Source organism: Nannobrachium achirus (assembly GCF_963921795.1).
Source record: "Nannobrachium achirus genome assembly, chromosome: 3".
In the NCBI taxonomy this organism is placed as follows: Eukaryota; Metazoa; Chordata; class Actinopteri; order Myctophiformes; family Myctophidae; genus Nannobrachium; species Nannobrachium achirus.
The window spans coordinates 54,929,313-54,947,591 of record NC_137812.1 but is presented as its reverse complement, the minus strand read 5'-3'; the positions used below and the strand labels follow the sequence as shown (position 1 = coordinate 54,947,591).

Genomic DNA, 18,279 nt, shown 5'->3' with positions numbered 1-18,279 from the left:
CCTTCCTGTGTTGTTAAGTGAACTTTTAACCAAGGCAACTTTTTTGGGGGAAATGTGGACAGTCCACGGCCAGATGTAACATGAAGCCACGGTATCTTTTCCGTCACTGACCAGTGTTTACACAGTTGTCATACCAACCGTACTATAATATGGGGGAGGGTAATTTTGGCAGGAAGGGGCGAACAATGGTTCACAACTCCCATGGAACATCTGAACACCGAGAACAGAACTGAAGACTGGTCTCCATGCATTATTGTTATTATATATTGTCTTATAGCTCTTATCTGGAGAAACCTACAGGAGAGCTTTCCATTAAGGGGCAGCCGCTCACATACAGTACAACTACACCACCCTGTGTGGCCACACGATATACTGCAATGGTTCTCACCCTTTTCAGGCTGCGACCCACAAAATAATCATATTTTAACTGGGGACCCAACCAGTCTGACAAGCAGTAATAGTTGAGGCATTACATTTTGTAGACTATAACATGGCTATAACATGCGAGGCGTTGTGAGCATGTAGATCGGCTATTTTCACAATTTCTGCCTCTGATATTTGACAATTTGGCCAATATTTAATTTGTCTTTAGAAATATGCTATACACTTAAACTTTGAGTTGCACATTAAGTTAATCATCTGGCGACCCCCCAAAATAATATGGGGACCCCCTAGGGGTCCCGACCCACAGGTTGAGAACCACTGAACTACACCACCCTGTGTGGCTACATGTAACATACTGTATGGTTACTAAATCAAACACAGATAGACAAAGAAAAGCGCAAGTTCAGTGACAACAAAGTTAATGACCCATGAGATACAGTGAAAGTACTTTTCAAACAGGACACACCCCACATCGGTGACTAATATTTGCCCAACTCTAAACACAATGTTACATGGAATACGTCTAGGTCTGCAGGAGTCCTTGTTGCCTGGTAACACATTTCGTAACATGGACAGGGAAGAGGGAATGCAAACAGTGACTAACAGAACAAAGCCAGCTCTGTTCTCTGAGTACTTAAAGTATTGGTGTTGCACTTTGTGCCTTTTTATGAACGACTGTGGAAAGGTGATCAATATAATGTTGTGATACAGTGTCATAAAGGGAGGTGGTGTGATCTTTTGACGCCCTAATAGGTGTCTCTTTTCTGAAGCAAAGTGAGGGGTCCACTCCCTCTTGTACTGCACAGTATATTGTATATTTATTGTGATAAATACTAAGTGGCAAATAGGGAAGTAACTGGATGAAAGTGCTGGTAGGATTCAACACAAAGGCTCAGAGGCTAGTATGTTAGCAGCCAGCTGTAAGAGTATTTGAGAAAGAGAGAAGACTACAGGCACACACACACACGCACACGCGCACGCACACACACACACACACACACACACACACACACACACACACACACACACACACACACACACAAGTTTCTCTGCTTGTTGGACTGAGATTCACAGTTCAAACTATCTTGAGTCACAGAGAAATCCTTCTAGCTGAAATGTGAGACAAGTTATGAAATGTGAAAAATTCTCAGATGGTGATGCAATGCGGGATTTGGAGAAGAATGAAAAACCTACATTGCAAGAACTCAGCCTGGCCTTATTTCCGCATGACACATTCTGACTGTTCAGCACACCGGGGTGTCAGTTTGCACATGCGGTATTGCAAATTCCAGAGAGTTCCTATTCAAAACGAAGCTGCAGCAGTGCGCGAAGGCAACAGAACCGAGTCAAGACATTTGGTATGCATGTACAAAAACAATGTCTAATTTCTCTTTTTCCTTTTCTCTTTGAGAGAAGAATATTCTTCACAGTGCTGGGTTACATGTGTTATAAGTTTGTCAAAGAAGCAGAGAGAGGAATGCTTAGCCTCTTTGCTAAAGGTCCCAGACAGGGCTACGGCATCAGAAGTAGCTGTGAAAGTTGGAAACATCTGCCTGGGCTCTAGAAAGTGTTGAGAGTCAGCAGTGGAACACCACCAAGTATGCTTCAAGGAGCTTTAACTGCAAGGCCAAGTATTATTTGTATGTGAATTCTCAAACCATTTGGACAGCATCTGCATTGCAACGGGAACACATAAATATGTCAGTTTTAATATTCCGGTCACCAAATAGGCATTCCAAGTTTAAACACTCTAGTGCTTATCTCTGATATTTATCATCCTGGAGCTTCTCTTTAACATGATCAGTTTAATGGTCGCGGGAATATATTCTGGATACAGGAATTGAATCTGGCCTAACTGTGTACTGTGTTAATCTTTATAAATTGTATAAATCCAAGTTAAGTGACCTGCAGGAGAATGTTCTTTTTGCCCTGGTAAGCACGCTGGCTGAGCTGGAGCCTTCCAACAGTCTTGGGTACCATATATTCCATCAGAGTGGGCATTAGGAGATGCAAACCATCACCACACTAGTTGACCCACAGCAGCCAGTATGTCAATGGAAAGACGATGCTATCCAAATCTTCACCACATTGTTTTGTGCTGCTTTGCTCATGACCTGAACACATAGAACTTTAACTTGCTATCATAGCTAACGATTGAACAGGGGAGGCAAACACTGTTATTATATGTCTTTGTTTTTCTTTTCGTCCTCACCACGGACGGCACCATGTGTTCCATTGTATTTTATACAGACTAGTGCAGTGGAGAGGCCTGAGAGATTGCAGGAATAAATGCTGGGATCACTCTGATCAACACTCTTCTCTTATCACCCTATTACACAGATACATTACTCAGAACAGTGTCGACATAGAGCCATTTGGCTACAGTTTAAAGAAGTTAAATTGGATTAGTAACATTTATCCTACAATTAGTGTTGCAATTAGCAAAGCACAGTGTAACACAAGTACACAACATGAATGTCTTGAATCTAAAGGTCGAAAGGAAGGAAGAGGTTAGTAACATCTAAAAACTATCAGAAACAAAAATTCTGCTGAGGTAGGATGGACATCGAAAGAATGGATACCTTTGATGTTATCCATTCCGATCCCTTGCCCTTCGGACAGGTTAGAAGACTATTCAATCAATGGGGCGTGGCATGGAGGTGATCCCCCCAGTGCCTAAAGCTCACCAGTAATTACACTGTGTGTGCTCAGTACAGCACGACAATAACAACAAACCTGCTGTGCGTGTGCTTTACAAAGGCCTTGTTAGCCATTGTTTAAGGACAATACTTTGTGAAAACAAACATACTTTGTGGTCACACAGAGAACGACTGAAGAAAGCCTACAACTCATTTTGTATCCAGAACCCTACTTTCAGAAGCTAAAGCAAGTACCTTGATTAAATTTAATTTATCTGGTGTTATCTCCAGTAACAGACTTTGCAAGAGACTAGATCTAAGGATTCATGTTCATTGTTGAGGTTTTGATGACTCTATAGTGGCTCATGTAATTTAAATCTTTTCCATGTTGGCAAACTACACCAAAATGTTTCTGTCCACCACTAAAGTGGCTCTGACATTATTCCGGATTTCATTTTTCTGTTTTATAACGTAACAATTTAACCAAGTGAGGAATAGGCTCATAATAGAAGAGAACACATACATACACTGTACATCATCCTTGACATCATGTATACGAGTCCAGTACCCACTGGGCACTGTGCAACCCGCTGAAGGAACAACTGAATAACACTATAGCCACAGAACATACAGTGAGGTACACTTTCCTAAACCAAGCTGGTACTGGTTCAAAAGGTATGACTCACATTTTCCAAATACCCCAGAGTTTGGTTTAGGTCATCCCCCCAAAAAGGACTAAACAACCATTGTTTGCACTAGCAACACAAATGCTGAATGAGGAAAAGCTGGTGCATAGGAGAGCATGGCATTGGTACTGTACTATACTTTGTAGGTGAAGTTGATGTGATGTCAAGTGAATTGGGTACAGCGGGTTTAAAGTTTTGTGGTGGTATAATGCTTCCATCTAGTGGTGGATTTCAGCCTAACCTTGCAGGTCACACCAAGAAGACATTTGCAGCTGTTCTCAACTCTGGTCTGTGGTAGCCATTGTATTTTTGGTATCTACCGGTATCCTAAAGTAACACTTCTTGTACTACTACTTTTCTATCCTACCAGTATCACTGGTACTACTGGTTTTCTCTAGACTACCAGAGATGATCTGTAAATTGTGCTACATCAAAAACCTGATTACAACCGTTATTGAAAGAAAGCAATACTTATTTGCACTTTATTTGGACATACTGACATCAAAACTGAAATGTTTAAAATAAAGAGCTACTGAGGGCAGTGAGGGGGCACCAATTGCAACGATCATTTTTATACTATCGATGCCTTTCTCGTCGGTTCAAGTCAGGTAAAGAGGGTAGTTGGAATCAGAATCAGGGAAAGTTGGCACTGAAACCGATAATGTTTGATAGCTACTACTGTAATCAACTACCAGGTAGGATAAAAAAAACAGCTGTACAGGAAATCTGGTAGGAAAGAATACTAGCAGCAGTGCAGGTTGGCGAGATCAAAAGTAGCATTAAGGTACCACAGACGCAGGAATTAAAACCACTGATGGAAACAGAACTACAAATTGAAAAGACACATTTAAGGCTACGAATAAAGAAACCATGACTTCCTAAAGTGAATAAAATAACACAGCCAACTTTTTATTTATTGCATTAATTGAACGTTAAAACGGGACATTCTGCAAGCCAAGAGATCAATTATAGAAAACTCGTCAAAGCACCATTATTGGATTATCATACTTTATTTTTTATAGGGGAACCACAGGTACTTTAAAAGAGGTTATACAGCGCTGTACATACGGGAGGCGTATTGACAGACATGGTAGCCACGTCTTCTCCCATTAAATACTATTCTTTTAACTTTTTTATTAACTCAGAATGATACAGTGATACAATAAAAGCTTGTGTAACTGGTCCTGCAGCATTTCTTTTTTTTCTCCGATATGTTGTGTTTTTTTAAATCGGGACTATATCTTCTTTTTCCAAAAAAGGAAAATAAATGTTATGCTCCAAAAAACATACAGCAGGCATAAAATGCCGAGCCTGCAATGCTGAATGACTCCCAATTCGCTCACACAATAGAAAGAGAGAGAGAAAGAGAGAGGGGGGGGGGGGGGGAGAGATACAAGTTGCATGTTCTGAGGGGTGGTCATATTTGGAAACGGGCAGTTTGTACATCAGTTCATAGCAGGGTGCAGAGATGCTTCCCTACTCTTTATGCTGCCCTAGCAATGACCTCCGACCCCTGAAGGCTCATTTCCATAGCTGGGTGCTGAGGGTCTGGCCAGAGGCTGCAGCAGCGGCCCAGCCTCCCATAGCCGAGGCAGGCTGACCGAAGGCCATCTGACCCCCTGCTCCATTCAGACCCATCCCTGACATCTGCTGGTTGATCTGACAAGGAAGAGGGGCACCAGAGAGAGAAAGAGGAAATGATGGGGGAGAAAGGGTGACAGATATAGAGAGAAAACTAACATTAACATCACAGCATAACTCAATGTACAGCCATAACAGCAGCAATAAAATGTAGGGAAGGGGTGAGATATTTTACAAATGCAAAGGAAATGTACACTGTAGTGCAGCCTTTAAAACCAGGAAAAGACTAAACTAAACCGTCTAAAAAAGAAATGTTGAATGTGAATGGAGGAAAAAATAAAAACCTTTTCTTCCGTAATATAATTCAAAACGTGAAACTTTCATATACCGTATTCTAGATTCATTGCTTGATGATCTTGATGATTATGGCATATAAGCTCTTGAAATTCAAGAGTAGTACACGAGACCACTTAAAACAATAATATAATAATACAGAAATGTCGACCATTATGTTGACATATAACTTATGCAATATGCACTCAATACTTGGTCTGGGCTACTTTTGAAGAAATTATTTCATCAATGGGGCGTGGCATGGAGGTGGTCAGCCTGAGGCACTGCTGAGGTATTATGGAAGCCCAGGGTTTTTTTCCCGATAGCAGCCATAAGCTCATTTGTATGGTTAAGTCTGGAGTCTAATCCTCTTGACAATACAACATATACTCTGTGGGGTTCAGGTCAGGCCAGTTGGCTGGGCAGTTAAGCACAGTAATACCATGGTCAGTACACCAATTACTAGTAGTTTGGGACTGTGGGGAGGTGCCAAGTGCTTCTGGAAAAGGAAATCAGCATCTCCATAAAGCTTGTCAACATACTTGCAAACCAGTCCTTCCATAACACCTCAGCAGTGCCACAGGCTGATCACCTCCATGCCACGCCCCATTGATGAAAATGTTTGTTCAAAAGTAGACCAGACCAAGTACTGATTCATTTTGAGTGCATAAATTAACATACTTTTAAGATGGTTGATATTATAAATATATTGTTTGAGTGGTCCTTATATTAGAATATTTTTAGATATGGATTTGATTTTCATGGGCTGCATAATCATCTAAATTAGAACGTAAAATGGGTTGAAATATTTCACTTTATGCGCAATCTATTTAGATTTTAGAATATAAGAAAGTTTCACTTTTTGAATTATATTACAGAAGAAAATGAACTTTTCAACAACGTTCAATTTTTTTTAGACTGTACATATTAAAATATTCAGGGGCGATGGACATACAGTGATGGATGTACAGTACATTCATATATTCACTGTTATAGACCACATGATCAGTGATTCAGAGACCAAGGCCAAAGGTCTGGCAAGTTCTGATTCTCACCCATTGACTTGCATGTTAAATGACAGCTTTTTCCCATATAAATTATCTGTCATTTCAGGAGCAAGAGCTTCAAAACCTCTTCTAAATCTAGTCAACAAGGCCTGCGGTATGCTATGCACTGGAAAAATGTGCATGACATTATTTAATTCAAGTAAAAACATGGGGAGATGTTAAAGGGAGAAACGGTATCCAACTTCAGCGTCATCATTTATCACCGGTCCGGAAAGGAGTTTTCATGTACCACACAGTAAGACTACATAATAGTAGTAGATAATTAATAGACAAATAAAAAAATTAATATACTTTAATGTGTGGAATCCAAAACAAGCAGAGCTGTGTGATTCTGAATTTCTGGTGTGTTGAACTCTGAACTTGGGCTTTAGAAGTTACTGAATGTCTCGTCTCCATAACACATGCTATCAAAATATTAACAGCCTAATAAGGTTATACAAATATATCGGCGGTACAAGCCGTAAAAACGAAAATGAAACCGCATCTCCAGTTTCTGCAAATCCTCGCTGTGCATTTGCAAGCTTGATGACGCAGGAGCTTATGTCCCCCGGTCTCACAAGCTGTCAAGTCTGGATACTAAAACTTGTGTCAGCTTATGTTTATATTACCAGTCAATGCGATTTGAAATCTGAGTTCATTCACTCCCCAATGTGTGTTGCGAGTCCCTTTAGTTACAGGAGAGGGCGGCCTGGGCAGGTGAATTAACCTGCAGCGGCGATTTATCAAATTGTTCGAATAGAAAAAAAAAAAAAAAAAGACTTGGATGGATCGCCACATTGCCACAAACTGAAGTAGGCTACGGTCTGCATCAACTTCACTTCATCTCCTATCCTGTGATCTTTGCTTTAATAGTCAATTAAAGCATATCCTATGGAACTGATGTGTTACAAATTACAATTCTTCGTTGTCTGAAGTTCTGAACAAGTGTTGGTCTCACTCTAGTCTTGCGTGGCCAGACTGTTGACTCCTGGGATTTGCAAATGCTCCCGTCATACAGTCTGGGCCTGGGGCAACGAAAGTCTTATGATGAGTATGGGATAAGGCGGATGTGACCCCAGGGCTCCATTGTGAGACCTATTATGTTGCATATGCGACCTAATTTCATAAAGTGCGGGTTAAAATTTAACCAGGTCTTCTTTGTATAACCATGATTTTTCTGTTGTCATCTCAAACTGGATAATCTATAATCAACAGGGCTGTGGGGTTGTTAGCTATTGATTAGCAATCGCTTGCGGATGTTTTCGACCGTAGGTTACATTAACCTACTGTTACGTGCACATTCGGGTTGAAAACAGGTGGCTTGTTAAGTTCCTCAGTGCCCAAAATGCAAATTTTTCACTTCATAGAAAATCAGCTGAAATGAACGGCACCTGTAAACGTTTCTGTCTTTGGTGTAGCGTGTGGTGTGATAGACAAAAAGATATCTCAGCATACCAATAAGAATAAAGCTACTGACAACAAACATACGCCTACAGCTTTCATGTCACCAAAAGAGACAAGGAATGCTTTCACAATAGATGCTCCGATTGCCAATCACCGATCAACTGGAATCAGTATCTGCCAATACAGATATTCCCGATCAATCGTCAAATCCATAAATTCTTCTATTTATTGTGTTACTGTAACATCATTTATATATTTAATGATTCTTCTTACAAAACATTGACATTGTATATTACGTATAATCATTGGGAGATTGCAGGCTGAGGTCCTTTAGTATCCAATTCAACTTGTAGGAGATGAAGCTGAGGTTACATTCAGTCCCACAGATAAATATTGTGAAAATAGCTGATCTAGCTTGTAGATCGGCAAAGCCGATACCAATCAAAGCCGATGGAGGCATTATCGGCCGATCGCGATCACTCACCGATCAATTGGCACATCTCTACACAACTACTTCCTAACAGTTTACACCACTACACCTGTCAAGATTAGGGCTGTCACAATTATTACATAATCGTCTAATCGTGATTATTTGACATTATCGCAATTATTTTGTCATAATCGTCATAATCGTGAATGTTGAAAAATAGTGGAAATAGCAAATCTACAAGCTCACAACGCGTCGCATCGCGACGCGTTGTGAGCTTGTAGATCGGCTATTTCCACTATCAAAGTTATTTTTTAAGTAGTAAGTTGTCAAATATGCCAGTAATTTATTTGTATATTTAGGTTATGTGTCATATCTACCATGTACAACTTCAAAGCCTAAAAGCCAAACAGAAATGTAAATATCAACGACAAAAACACAATTAAATCGTTAATCGCCAATTATTTGACTGACAATTAATCGTCATGTAAAATGTCATATCGTGACAGCCCTAGTCAAGATACTTCACCAAAAACCAAAACCCATTTAGTGTAGTACTATAACTGCCCCATACCTGTCCCATGCTCCACTGTGCCTGCTGCCCAGGCTGGATTGCGTACATGCCCTGGGCAGGCACCATGCCGGGCATCGGTCCTCCCTGTGGTCCCATCATCCTGGGTGCCATGCCCATCACTCCAGCTGCAGTGGGCGCATTACCCATGAAGCCATTGGGCATCGTCATACCGACCATCATGCCAGCATTTGGTGGCATCATCGCTGCCCCACTCTGAGCCATCATGGCACCCATGACTGTGGTTGGTGGAGCCATGGCTGTACCCATACCAGGGTAGGCCTGGTAACCAGCTGTAGCCTGGACAGGAAACGGCATCTGTGATGGCCCCATGAACATACCAGCTGCAGGGGGGAAGAGAAGACATATGGAAGAACTACGGTTAACAAAAATGGGTTTAAAGGGACCATTCACCCAAAAATATATTTAAAAACAAAAACACAAAATCACCCAGGTTGCGATCCATCCATTAAGATAGTTTTGGTGCAATTTTAAGAGTGAAGTCTGGAGATTTCTGCTACAGAGGTGCCCGAGGTACCTCAATAAAATTGCATTTGGAAGTAAGCGTGCCATGTAATCCTTTGGTGAAACATCAGCAATTTATACAAACTATCTGAATGACTAGATAGCAGTAGCACTCCAGTAAGTTCTTTTGAAATTCAAAATAAACTTCAGTACCTAGATCATCTACATTTCAAGTACAAGGGGTCTATAGTAGGCCCACTCATTTTTTTCAAAGCTCTCCCAAAACACTTCACCGAATCGCTTCACCAAAAATGCACAAGCAAGCTTCTAGAACGGCTATTTAAGACAAACGTTTACATCAGAAAAGGGATGCTAGGGTTCTTGTGGTTAAGGGAAACCTTTTGGTCTAGTTGAGATTTTTGAATGCTCACCTGTGGGTGTCTGTTGGGGAACACTGCTTGTTCCATATAGGGACAGGATGGAGTCCTTGGACAGAGTTTTCTTGGTCGTGTCCTCTGCTTTACTGTTGCTACTTTCACTGAACAGGTCCAGCTCTGCTTGGCCAGAGACTGTACTAGAAGCTTGTGTTGGGGTGCTGGCAGGGTCAGCGGTGCTAGCCTACAGAGTGGAAATGAGCAAATTAATGGAAAACTGTTTTTTTTTAAGATGTGCAATTACAATTTACAATTAAGGCATTTGGCAGATGCTTAATCCAGAGCACCTTAAAATAAGCAAGGTAATGCATGAATACATCAACACAAGGTAATACATCACTACATCAACACGAATACATCGAATGTACGCATCGATGTAATTCAAGATTAGCATTTCTGCAAAATCTGTATATCTATACTATAATTTTGCGAATGTCTGACTGAGTGAGTGAGTGAGTGAGTGTCTGTCTGTCCCAGCGTTTCTCCTCGGTGGCTCGAGCAATTGATCTGAAATCGCATCACCATCAGCATATGAACACACCTGACATAACTGTGAAGCCCGTTTGTCACTTTCACAAATCGTATGCTGTATATTCGCATTTTTATGCTGTATCTATATCTATTTAGCCTACAGTACCTTTTGTGACCACACATGTTAAGGGAGGGGCGCTGTTGTTCAGGCCATGCACAATCACACACAAACCCACACACACACACTCACACACACACACACACACACACACACACACACACACACACACACACACACACACACACACACGGGGGGGGGGGGGGGGGGGAGTGTGTGTGTGTGTGTGCAGGCGGGCGGGCGGGCTGGGGGGGGGGGGGGGGGACAGTATCTCTGTAGCCATTAAACCAGTTAAAGTTACTTTCCATCCCTCATATACTGTGTGCACAGTGCACATCCCATAACCCACATACTGCACATCATTTTGGAGCTCATATCTTTGAACGGGTAAGGGCTAGTAGCACAAATGAAGCGTTTGTGGTTGTAATTTACGTTAGCATGATATGAACACATTTATTGTAAGGCTAAATGCAGAGAACGTTATTTCAGATTTTCAGAACGTTGCTCCCAACAGCTACACTTCATAATGCGTCTATTAATAACCTACTGTCGAGCTGAGCCAATTGTGTCACTGTCTATGGTACTGTAATGGTCGCATCTCTGTCTCTATATAAAGTTCTGCCTCCTCCAGCATGGCGTTGTTGCTGTGAAATTATGTGGTCATCTTGTGGACTTCACTTAACATCACTTTTCGAATGCATTTTCTTTGTTTATTAACAGAGTTAACCCTAGTGGCATTAAGGCAAGGTATTGCAAGACCTCAATGTGCATTATTTGAAGTCCACAAGATCGTCACATATTTTGGCAGGTCACCATTTTTGCCGTACACAGCAGTAAGAGGCAAGGATTCAGAGATTTGACTTTGGTTTACATACTGTATCTCTGTCAGGAGCAGGACTAAGAAAACAATCATGTGCAGGGCTGAGGGCTCTAGTTTAGGCTAGGTTCAATATGTCAGTCAGTAAGAGTACAAATCCAAGAGTTCAACCCGACCACAAAGAGTAGTGCATCCTTCCTTCACTCACAATAAAAAGGTAATGTGAAGCAGGTACATACTGTAATTACAATGTTGTTACAATTACAATGTTGCAAAGAAAAGTAGACAAAGGGTTCTCAGGCCGGTTTGAAAATAGTAAACGTTCGTTATCGTTATGCACTATCGTTAAGTACTGTAAACCATGTCTGCAAACCAACTTCCCAACTCTGTAGAAATGAAACCTTTCAATTCTTGAAATCTAAACTTCCCTGTTCCTTTTATTGTTCTTTATACCTTTCAATTCTTGAAATCTAAACTTCCCTATTACTTCTATTGTTCTTTAGACCTTTCAATTATTGAAAGCAAAACTTCCCTAGCCCTTCTATTGTTCAATACCAAGATAAAGCTGGTAGCATTGTGTGGGCTTGAGAGTGGACTCGGCCGTCTTCAAATCACGATTCAGTTCATGTGTTTTGAATAGAATTTCTGTGAGGGGTTTCTTTTACCTGAGAAAACTGAGCAGTGGATGTGGAAACTGGGAGGGGATTGGACACCATGGGACCAAATATATCCAGGTCGTTGTTGTTCTGACTTGTGCTACTGCTGTTGTTAGTCGATACTGCTGCCGGTGCATCTGCAACAAAGAGGAGGAGAATAAACTGGTTTTACAGGTGGGCCCCATTAGATAACACAAGAAGAACACACTGTAGCTGCAGTCTCTCCTCGTTTCTACTCAAGTCACTCACGGGCAGTTTCTTAATTGTGCCATACCATGGGTCAGGTAACGATTAGATGATTAATTTAGAAACCAGTTTAGTGGCTCATCGATGGCATGGTGGAAATTTTCCTTCTCAGCTTTCTGAACTATCCATCTCAATATAAATAAATACAAAAAAGGGAGTGGATTATCTACTCTCATTGAAGAAAGAAATGGAGATGATTAAAAAGTGTTTTATTACAACACAGGTATCACTTTCCACAACTTCCTCCGTGTGGAAAAACAGCAATAGGAGAGACTTACCGAGGCCTAGGAGATTGACTGCCGGTTCTGAAGTCTTCACAGGACTGATTTTAGGGACTGTTCGGGGCTCTTCACTCTGCACAAACCCCCACACACAAATAACAAAAAACAGGGTTATTTAACAAAGAAAATTATAGATGTGGGGATTAAGTGGAGGTTAGTGATTAGAGCATGGTAATAACACCATACTCAATGTGGACACAGTTTAAATGAATTAAAGCATCTATCAAATAGTAGTTAGCCAACAACATTAAACAAAGTCATTACGGACCAAAGACAACTATTATACAGCACCATTTGTTTAAGATGAAATAAAATGTTATCTCTTCTCAGGACAAGTTTACACGACAACGGCCTCTGGAGAAAACAGCAAAAGCAGTCAGTTTGGACAACAGCGTTTTGGGGGGTCGAATCTGCAACAAAGTGAAACCACCTTCCAGAGTGGAAATCTAAAGACACTCTGCATCCCATCTCCATGTAAACAGGAAAAACGGCAAAACGTTTCACGTCATGGCTCACGCCACGCGCACCAGGTGCGGATGTAAACAAACAGCCATGTGATAGGACGCGAGTGATGACAAGGACGCGAGTGATGACAATCTGGGAGTGTGTCACCGCCACCTAGCCACCTGGTATGCATGATGACGTCGGTCATAAGCACCACCTCTTCCTCAGCAGCCTCAACCCGAATGGGAGAGGAACCAAAACCTCCACGTTGGGATACACTAGACCTGAGCTTGTATCACTTAAATAAACCAGAGACATTTTCCCGTGACACATTTTAACTAAATACCATATTCTCAATCTCAACTCTCAAATCCTACTGTATACCAATCGAGTCCAAAGCAAAATAGTAATAGCGCTGCTTTATTTTGATGAGAGAAGAGAAGCACCGCTACTCTGGTTGCCGAACTCTGTGAGTGAAACAAGCAACCAGCTCTATGAAAACAATCCCAACCGTTTCACCACTTGAGCTCTATTACATTAGCTATTTTCTACAAGAATGTTGAAAGCAAGGCCAAATAAGCAACTACACTTCAGAAACAAGCCAAAACAAAGGCAACCTGCGACTAGAGACTTTACAGGAAAACAAGACCAAAGTTGCTTATAATGAGCAAATCTGGCAACACTCCAGCTCTTGTGCACTTTGTGCAGGCTACAGATGCCTCGTCCGAATGCAATCTTCCGTCGCCCGACTTTTTAAATGCCAAGTTTGCCACTGAATGCCACAAACTGCCAGTTTGCCAGGAGCTGGAAATAGTTTCTTGTAGTCTCTTTGGTTGAGGAAATGGAAGTCGCCAGCCTTTTGCGTGAATTGGTGCGTTGTCATGTAAACACACCAACCCTACAGACAATACGAGTCGATACAACGTGTAAACGCGATACATGTTTTGGTGACGGCACCAAAACAACAACGAGACCGTATCAGTATAAACATACCCTTAGACTGAAGTGGATGCATCTAGTTTGTGTGACTTGTTGGTATGCTTACCTTGGAATAAGATGACAGCTTGGTTCCCCTGTCTACCTCCTTCTCCGTCTTACTCTCCTTCTCTTTTGGCTAGAGACACAAAATAAAATCAGTTCAATCGTTGGCTAAACCACACAGAAAATGTGGTATTCAACAAAGTTCCTTACATCAGCATTCATTGCTGAACAGACCAAAAACATAAACAGTAACATTGCTGCATCGTTCAACTTTGGTTAACATCCTGTTTGTAACCATCTATAAGCTACAAGAAAAACTGCAAACTGTGCCAGACTTTTTATCTATTATTATTCTAAATTTGGTTTTAAATTTGCTGCAATCGATAGCCTACTTTTTGGGGGAATATAACGTTTATACAGAATATTGAATGAAATTCAAAATATCTCAGCTTCCCAAACAAGTTCTCCTTTATAGCTCAACAGTAGAAAATGTGGCACTTGCGCGGGAATGTGGGTTCATATAACAGGTAAGTCATGAAAGTTACGTATTGCAGCTTTAAACTAACGCTGCCTAGTGGTATAAACAGCTCACAGACAGGATGTTACATGGGTTTTCACCCAGCTTCTACCAACACTGTTGAAACCATCTATATTCTATACATACACTGCCTCCATTGGTCACATTCTTGCTGTAGTATTTCTTCTTCTCATATTTTTCCCTGATTAAGAACTCCACAGCTCTGAGGTTCAGGGTTGAGGAAAACCAACAAACAGGCAGCTTAGTGGCAAAAACAAACAGAACAAGTACTGAATAAACAGGAGTAGGAAACAGAGAGAATGTGGTAGAAAAGAAAGAGTGAATAAAAGAAGAGAAAGTGACTAGGAGCCAGAGAAGAAAGTCAGAAAGATAACAGTAGAGTAGTGAGTGTCATGTTTGACTAAGATAATACACTTCTATTTTTGGGGTATATGGATATAAACCACTGTTAAGTCTATCATTGTGTAAGTGGTTTGACAGTGAAGGATACTGGTCTGTCTGAGGCCTGCGAAAGCTCTCTGGAAGGTTGGCCTCATAAAGCTGCCTGGCCCTGGTGTTCCCCATGTCCTGTATACTCTGTAGAACAGGACCCAAAGGGACAGAGAGGAAGGTTAAGTAGAAGAAAGACAGTTTAGAAGACAATTTAGTGCATCAATTATAAACCGTGATAATCTCACAAACAAAACAACATTTAAACACGTCCTAATTAAACACAGCTCAGTCAGTAGATTAATTATTAAATAAAAATGTGATCTTTTAAATCATTGCTATAGACTAGAGCTTTTGTTCCGTAACAGGAGTCTCCAATCATTTCCTTATAAAAACAGATCAACATGGGAGCGTATTGAAAGCATGCAGCACTGTGCAATGATTCAAATCTATAAAATTAAGCATCCAAATATTGAAATTATGTTTGAATAACTACCTGTCAAACAAGCATCCAAATAAATAATTGAATATTTGGGGGCAGCCCTAAACCAATTAACATTTTATGTGAATAAAACAACTATGTGGGTCAGGTAGCAGTCCAACCTGAATTTGTTCTGAGGTCCATTGGTCCAGGTTGACTGACTTAACTCGGGATATGTGCACCCCCAAATTCCTGTGAATGCCGGCACACCGGATACAGATGAATACACCAAGATTCCAAGACGCCCATCTTGGACCTGGAAATATTAAAAGATCACTTTATTATTATACCCCAAGTGTGTGTCACTCAAGTGTGCTGATCTTAGCTCTGATCCATATCGTTAGAGGGAGTTCTCTCCTTCTATCGCTATGGACCAGAGCTATGCTAGTTCTCAGTTAAAATCATGACTTGTCCACCATCTATAATTAATTATGTTCCTTGGGTTGGACATAATTGTGATTATTTTTCGTCATAATCGTTTCTATGTTGAAAAATGTTCATATATTTAAATAAAAGGTCAAAAGATCAGCTATTTCCACTATCAATGTTCTAGTATAAAGTTGTCAAATATGTCAGTAATTATGTGTCATATCTACCATGTGCAACTTAAAAGCAGAAATGAAATTGTCAATGACAAAAACACAATTAAATCGTTAATCGCAATTATTTGAGTGACAAATAATCGTCATGTAAAATGTCATAATCGTGACAGCCCTAGTTCTATGTAATAAAAAGCATCGCCTTATACACAATCTTTAAAATAATTGGATCCGAATAGGGATGGACAGCACAGGAGGGAGGTGAGATAAGAGAAGGTAGAAGAGAGGAAGTGGAGGATGGTGGTTACGGTAAACATGAATGAGCTTGTACTGTCAGTGTCATACACCTGCCAAGGTAAACAGCTGCATTCCTTACCAATGAATGATGTGCAGTTGTACTGTATGTGCTTTAAGATGTGTATACACATGTGTATCTACATGTGTATAACCGACCACAGACATTAGCAGTGGTGTAAAGTAACCCAGTACATTTATTTTTATAATTTTGAGGTATTTGTACTTGAGTATTTCCAGTCTTGGATCCAAATATTGTACTTTTACTCCAATACATTTATTTGATAGCTTGAGTAACTAGTTACTTTGCAGATTTTGGTTATTACAAAACATACATAATCCACTTAAGCCTTATATACATTTCGGCCATTTGAAAATAGCCAATCTACAACTACAAGCTCACTTATTGAGCTTGTAGATCTGCTATTTTCAAAGGATTTTTATACATTTGAAATGGGACAACCTGCATAATGAGTACTTTAGGTACATTGTGATGCAAATACTTTTTTACTTTTACTCAAGTAGATTTTGAATTCCGGACTTTTACTTGTAACAGTATTTCTATATAGCAGTATTGATACTTTTACTTAAGAAATGTGAGTACTTGTCCCACCACTGTAGGCCTACATTAAGACCAGGCCAGGGCGTGGGTTAGTAACGCCCTGTGTAGATATTGCTAGAGCTTTTTAGACAAGTTAGCCACCTAGCTAGTACTCAGCGAAGCTAAAGGGGAAGGAGGTTGTCAGCTGACTTGCCCTGCTGCTGAGCCATCTACCCAAATGAGTTAGCCGTTTAGCTTAGCTTAATCAGGTGAAATAAAAAAAACTAACAATTGTCTTGAAACAAGTGACCGGGTTGTGAATTATACAGATCATGAATGAAGATACCGGTATACATAACATGACTGCGTGTTCTCTCTGTCTGTACCTTTCGCCTCGCAGTCGGCGCAGTACTTGTTGTCTTCCTCCCTCAGCATTTTGGACAGGATGGCCTGGTGCTGCTCGTTGAGTTTCTGGGCCTTCTCCCTCTCCGAACGGGTCGTCATTTTTGCGGCTTTTAGTTTTGTTACCTCGAGTTAAAGGGGTTATCTACTTGAAACACTCGTGAGTCGCAACAACTTTCTCGTTTAAGATCATAATAATCAAGTGGTGAGAAATCCTCCCGACCCGAGGAGAAACTGTGTGTGGCGAAAAACACCCGGAACCGGAATCCTCTCTCCGCCCACAAGAATTCTGGAGCTGAGACGGACTCCTGTGATAGGACGAGTGAACGTGACGCTTATATGTGACGCGTCAGTTTATACCAGGGGTCTTCAATGTTTTTGGAGTTGTGACCACAGTCACCACACCAACACATTTTGGAAAGATGTATCTCGTTTTATTGTTGATAATATTGACCCTGACTTTAATCTTTATTGGCAGAATGTGCTGTTTGGCTATGATAGTAATTGTAACAAGAAAAGACACGAGGTATTTATAATTAATTTAATAATAATTCTGGCCAAATTTCATATCCATAAGTCTAAATTTAGTCACTCTAAGCCATTATTCATGTTATTTGAGATTGAAGCCAAGCAGTATATTCAAACAATTCGTGACTCAAAAAATAAGAAGGCTGAAAAAACTACTCTTTTGTGTTCACATTTTAATATTTTCGTTTAGTAGGCTAATTCCCCCTGGCTATGCTTTGTTTTATATTGATGTATTGATAACTTGTCGTTTGTTGTCTTGTTAATTGTACGTCATGATGTTTGAATAAAGATTTATATTAAAAAGGAAAAAAAATGTTTTCAGGCCAAGGACCTTAGTTGAGAGAGATGAAGCAGGGACCCCACAACCTGTTCATAGATTCCATATAGTTTCATTGTTTGACAGGATTCATGTCAATTTGTTTTCAGATTATTTAACCACTACCAATACTTAATAAACTTGACCGTTCACTCTAGTCTGCTCTTTTTCCCCCTCTACACCAAAGCTCTTTGCCGAAAATAGCCGATCTAGTGAGCTTGTAGATC

At 40.5% G+C, this 18,279-nt stretch overlaps 1 protein-coding gene across 1 annotated transcript; it reads right to left on the bottom strand.

The window, feature by feature from the left end:
* Positions 1–4,646: 4,646 nt before the first annotated feature.
* On the bottom strand, positions 4,647–17,471 carry LOC308281142 (stromal membrane-associated protein 1-like). Its single transcript, XM_080721246.1, has 10 exons — positions 17,193–17,471; positions 15,555–15,688; positions 15,013–15,098; positions 14,649–14,724; positions 14,049–14,117; positions 12,557–12,632; positions 12,042–12,169; positions 9,968–10,154; positions 9,075–9,415; positions 4,647–5,368 (listed from the first exon to the last, which is right to left on the bottom strand). The coding sequence occupies exons 1-10, from the start codon at positions 17,308–17,310 to the stop codon at positions 5,231–5,233; spliced, it is 1,353 nt and encodes a 450-aa protein (XP_080577372.1). The 5' UTR covers positions 17,311–17,471; the 3' UTR covers positions 4,647–5,230.
* Positions 17,472–18,279: the final 808 nt, after the last annotated feature.

Excerpts from the sequence above, each read along its gene's own strand:
- LOC308281142 (XM_080721246.1), bottom strand. The coding sequence starts at position 17,310 with ATGACGACCCGTTCGGAGAGGGAGAAGGCCCAGAAACTCAACGAGCAG. Across the intron at positions 15,099-15,554 it reads GGACCTCAGAACAAATTCAG|AGTATACAGGACATGGGGAA; the intron begins GTTGGACTGCTA and ends CCTGTTCTACAG. Across the intron at positions 12,633-14,048 it reads AGCTGTCATCTTATTCCAAG|AGTGAAGAGCCCCGAACAGT; the intron begins GTAAGCATACCA and ends GGGTTTGTGCAG.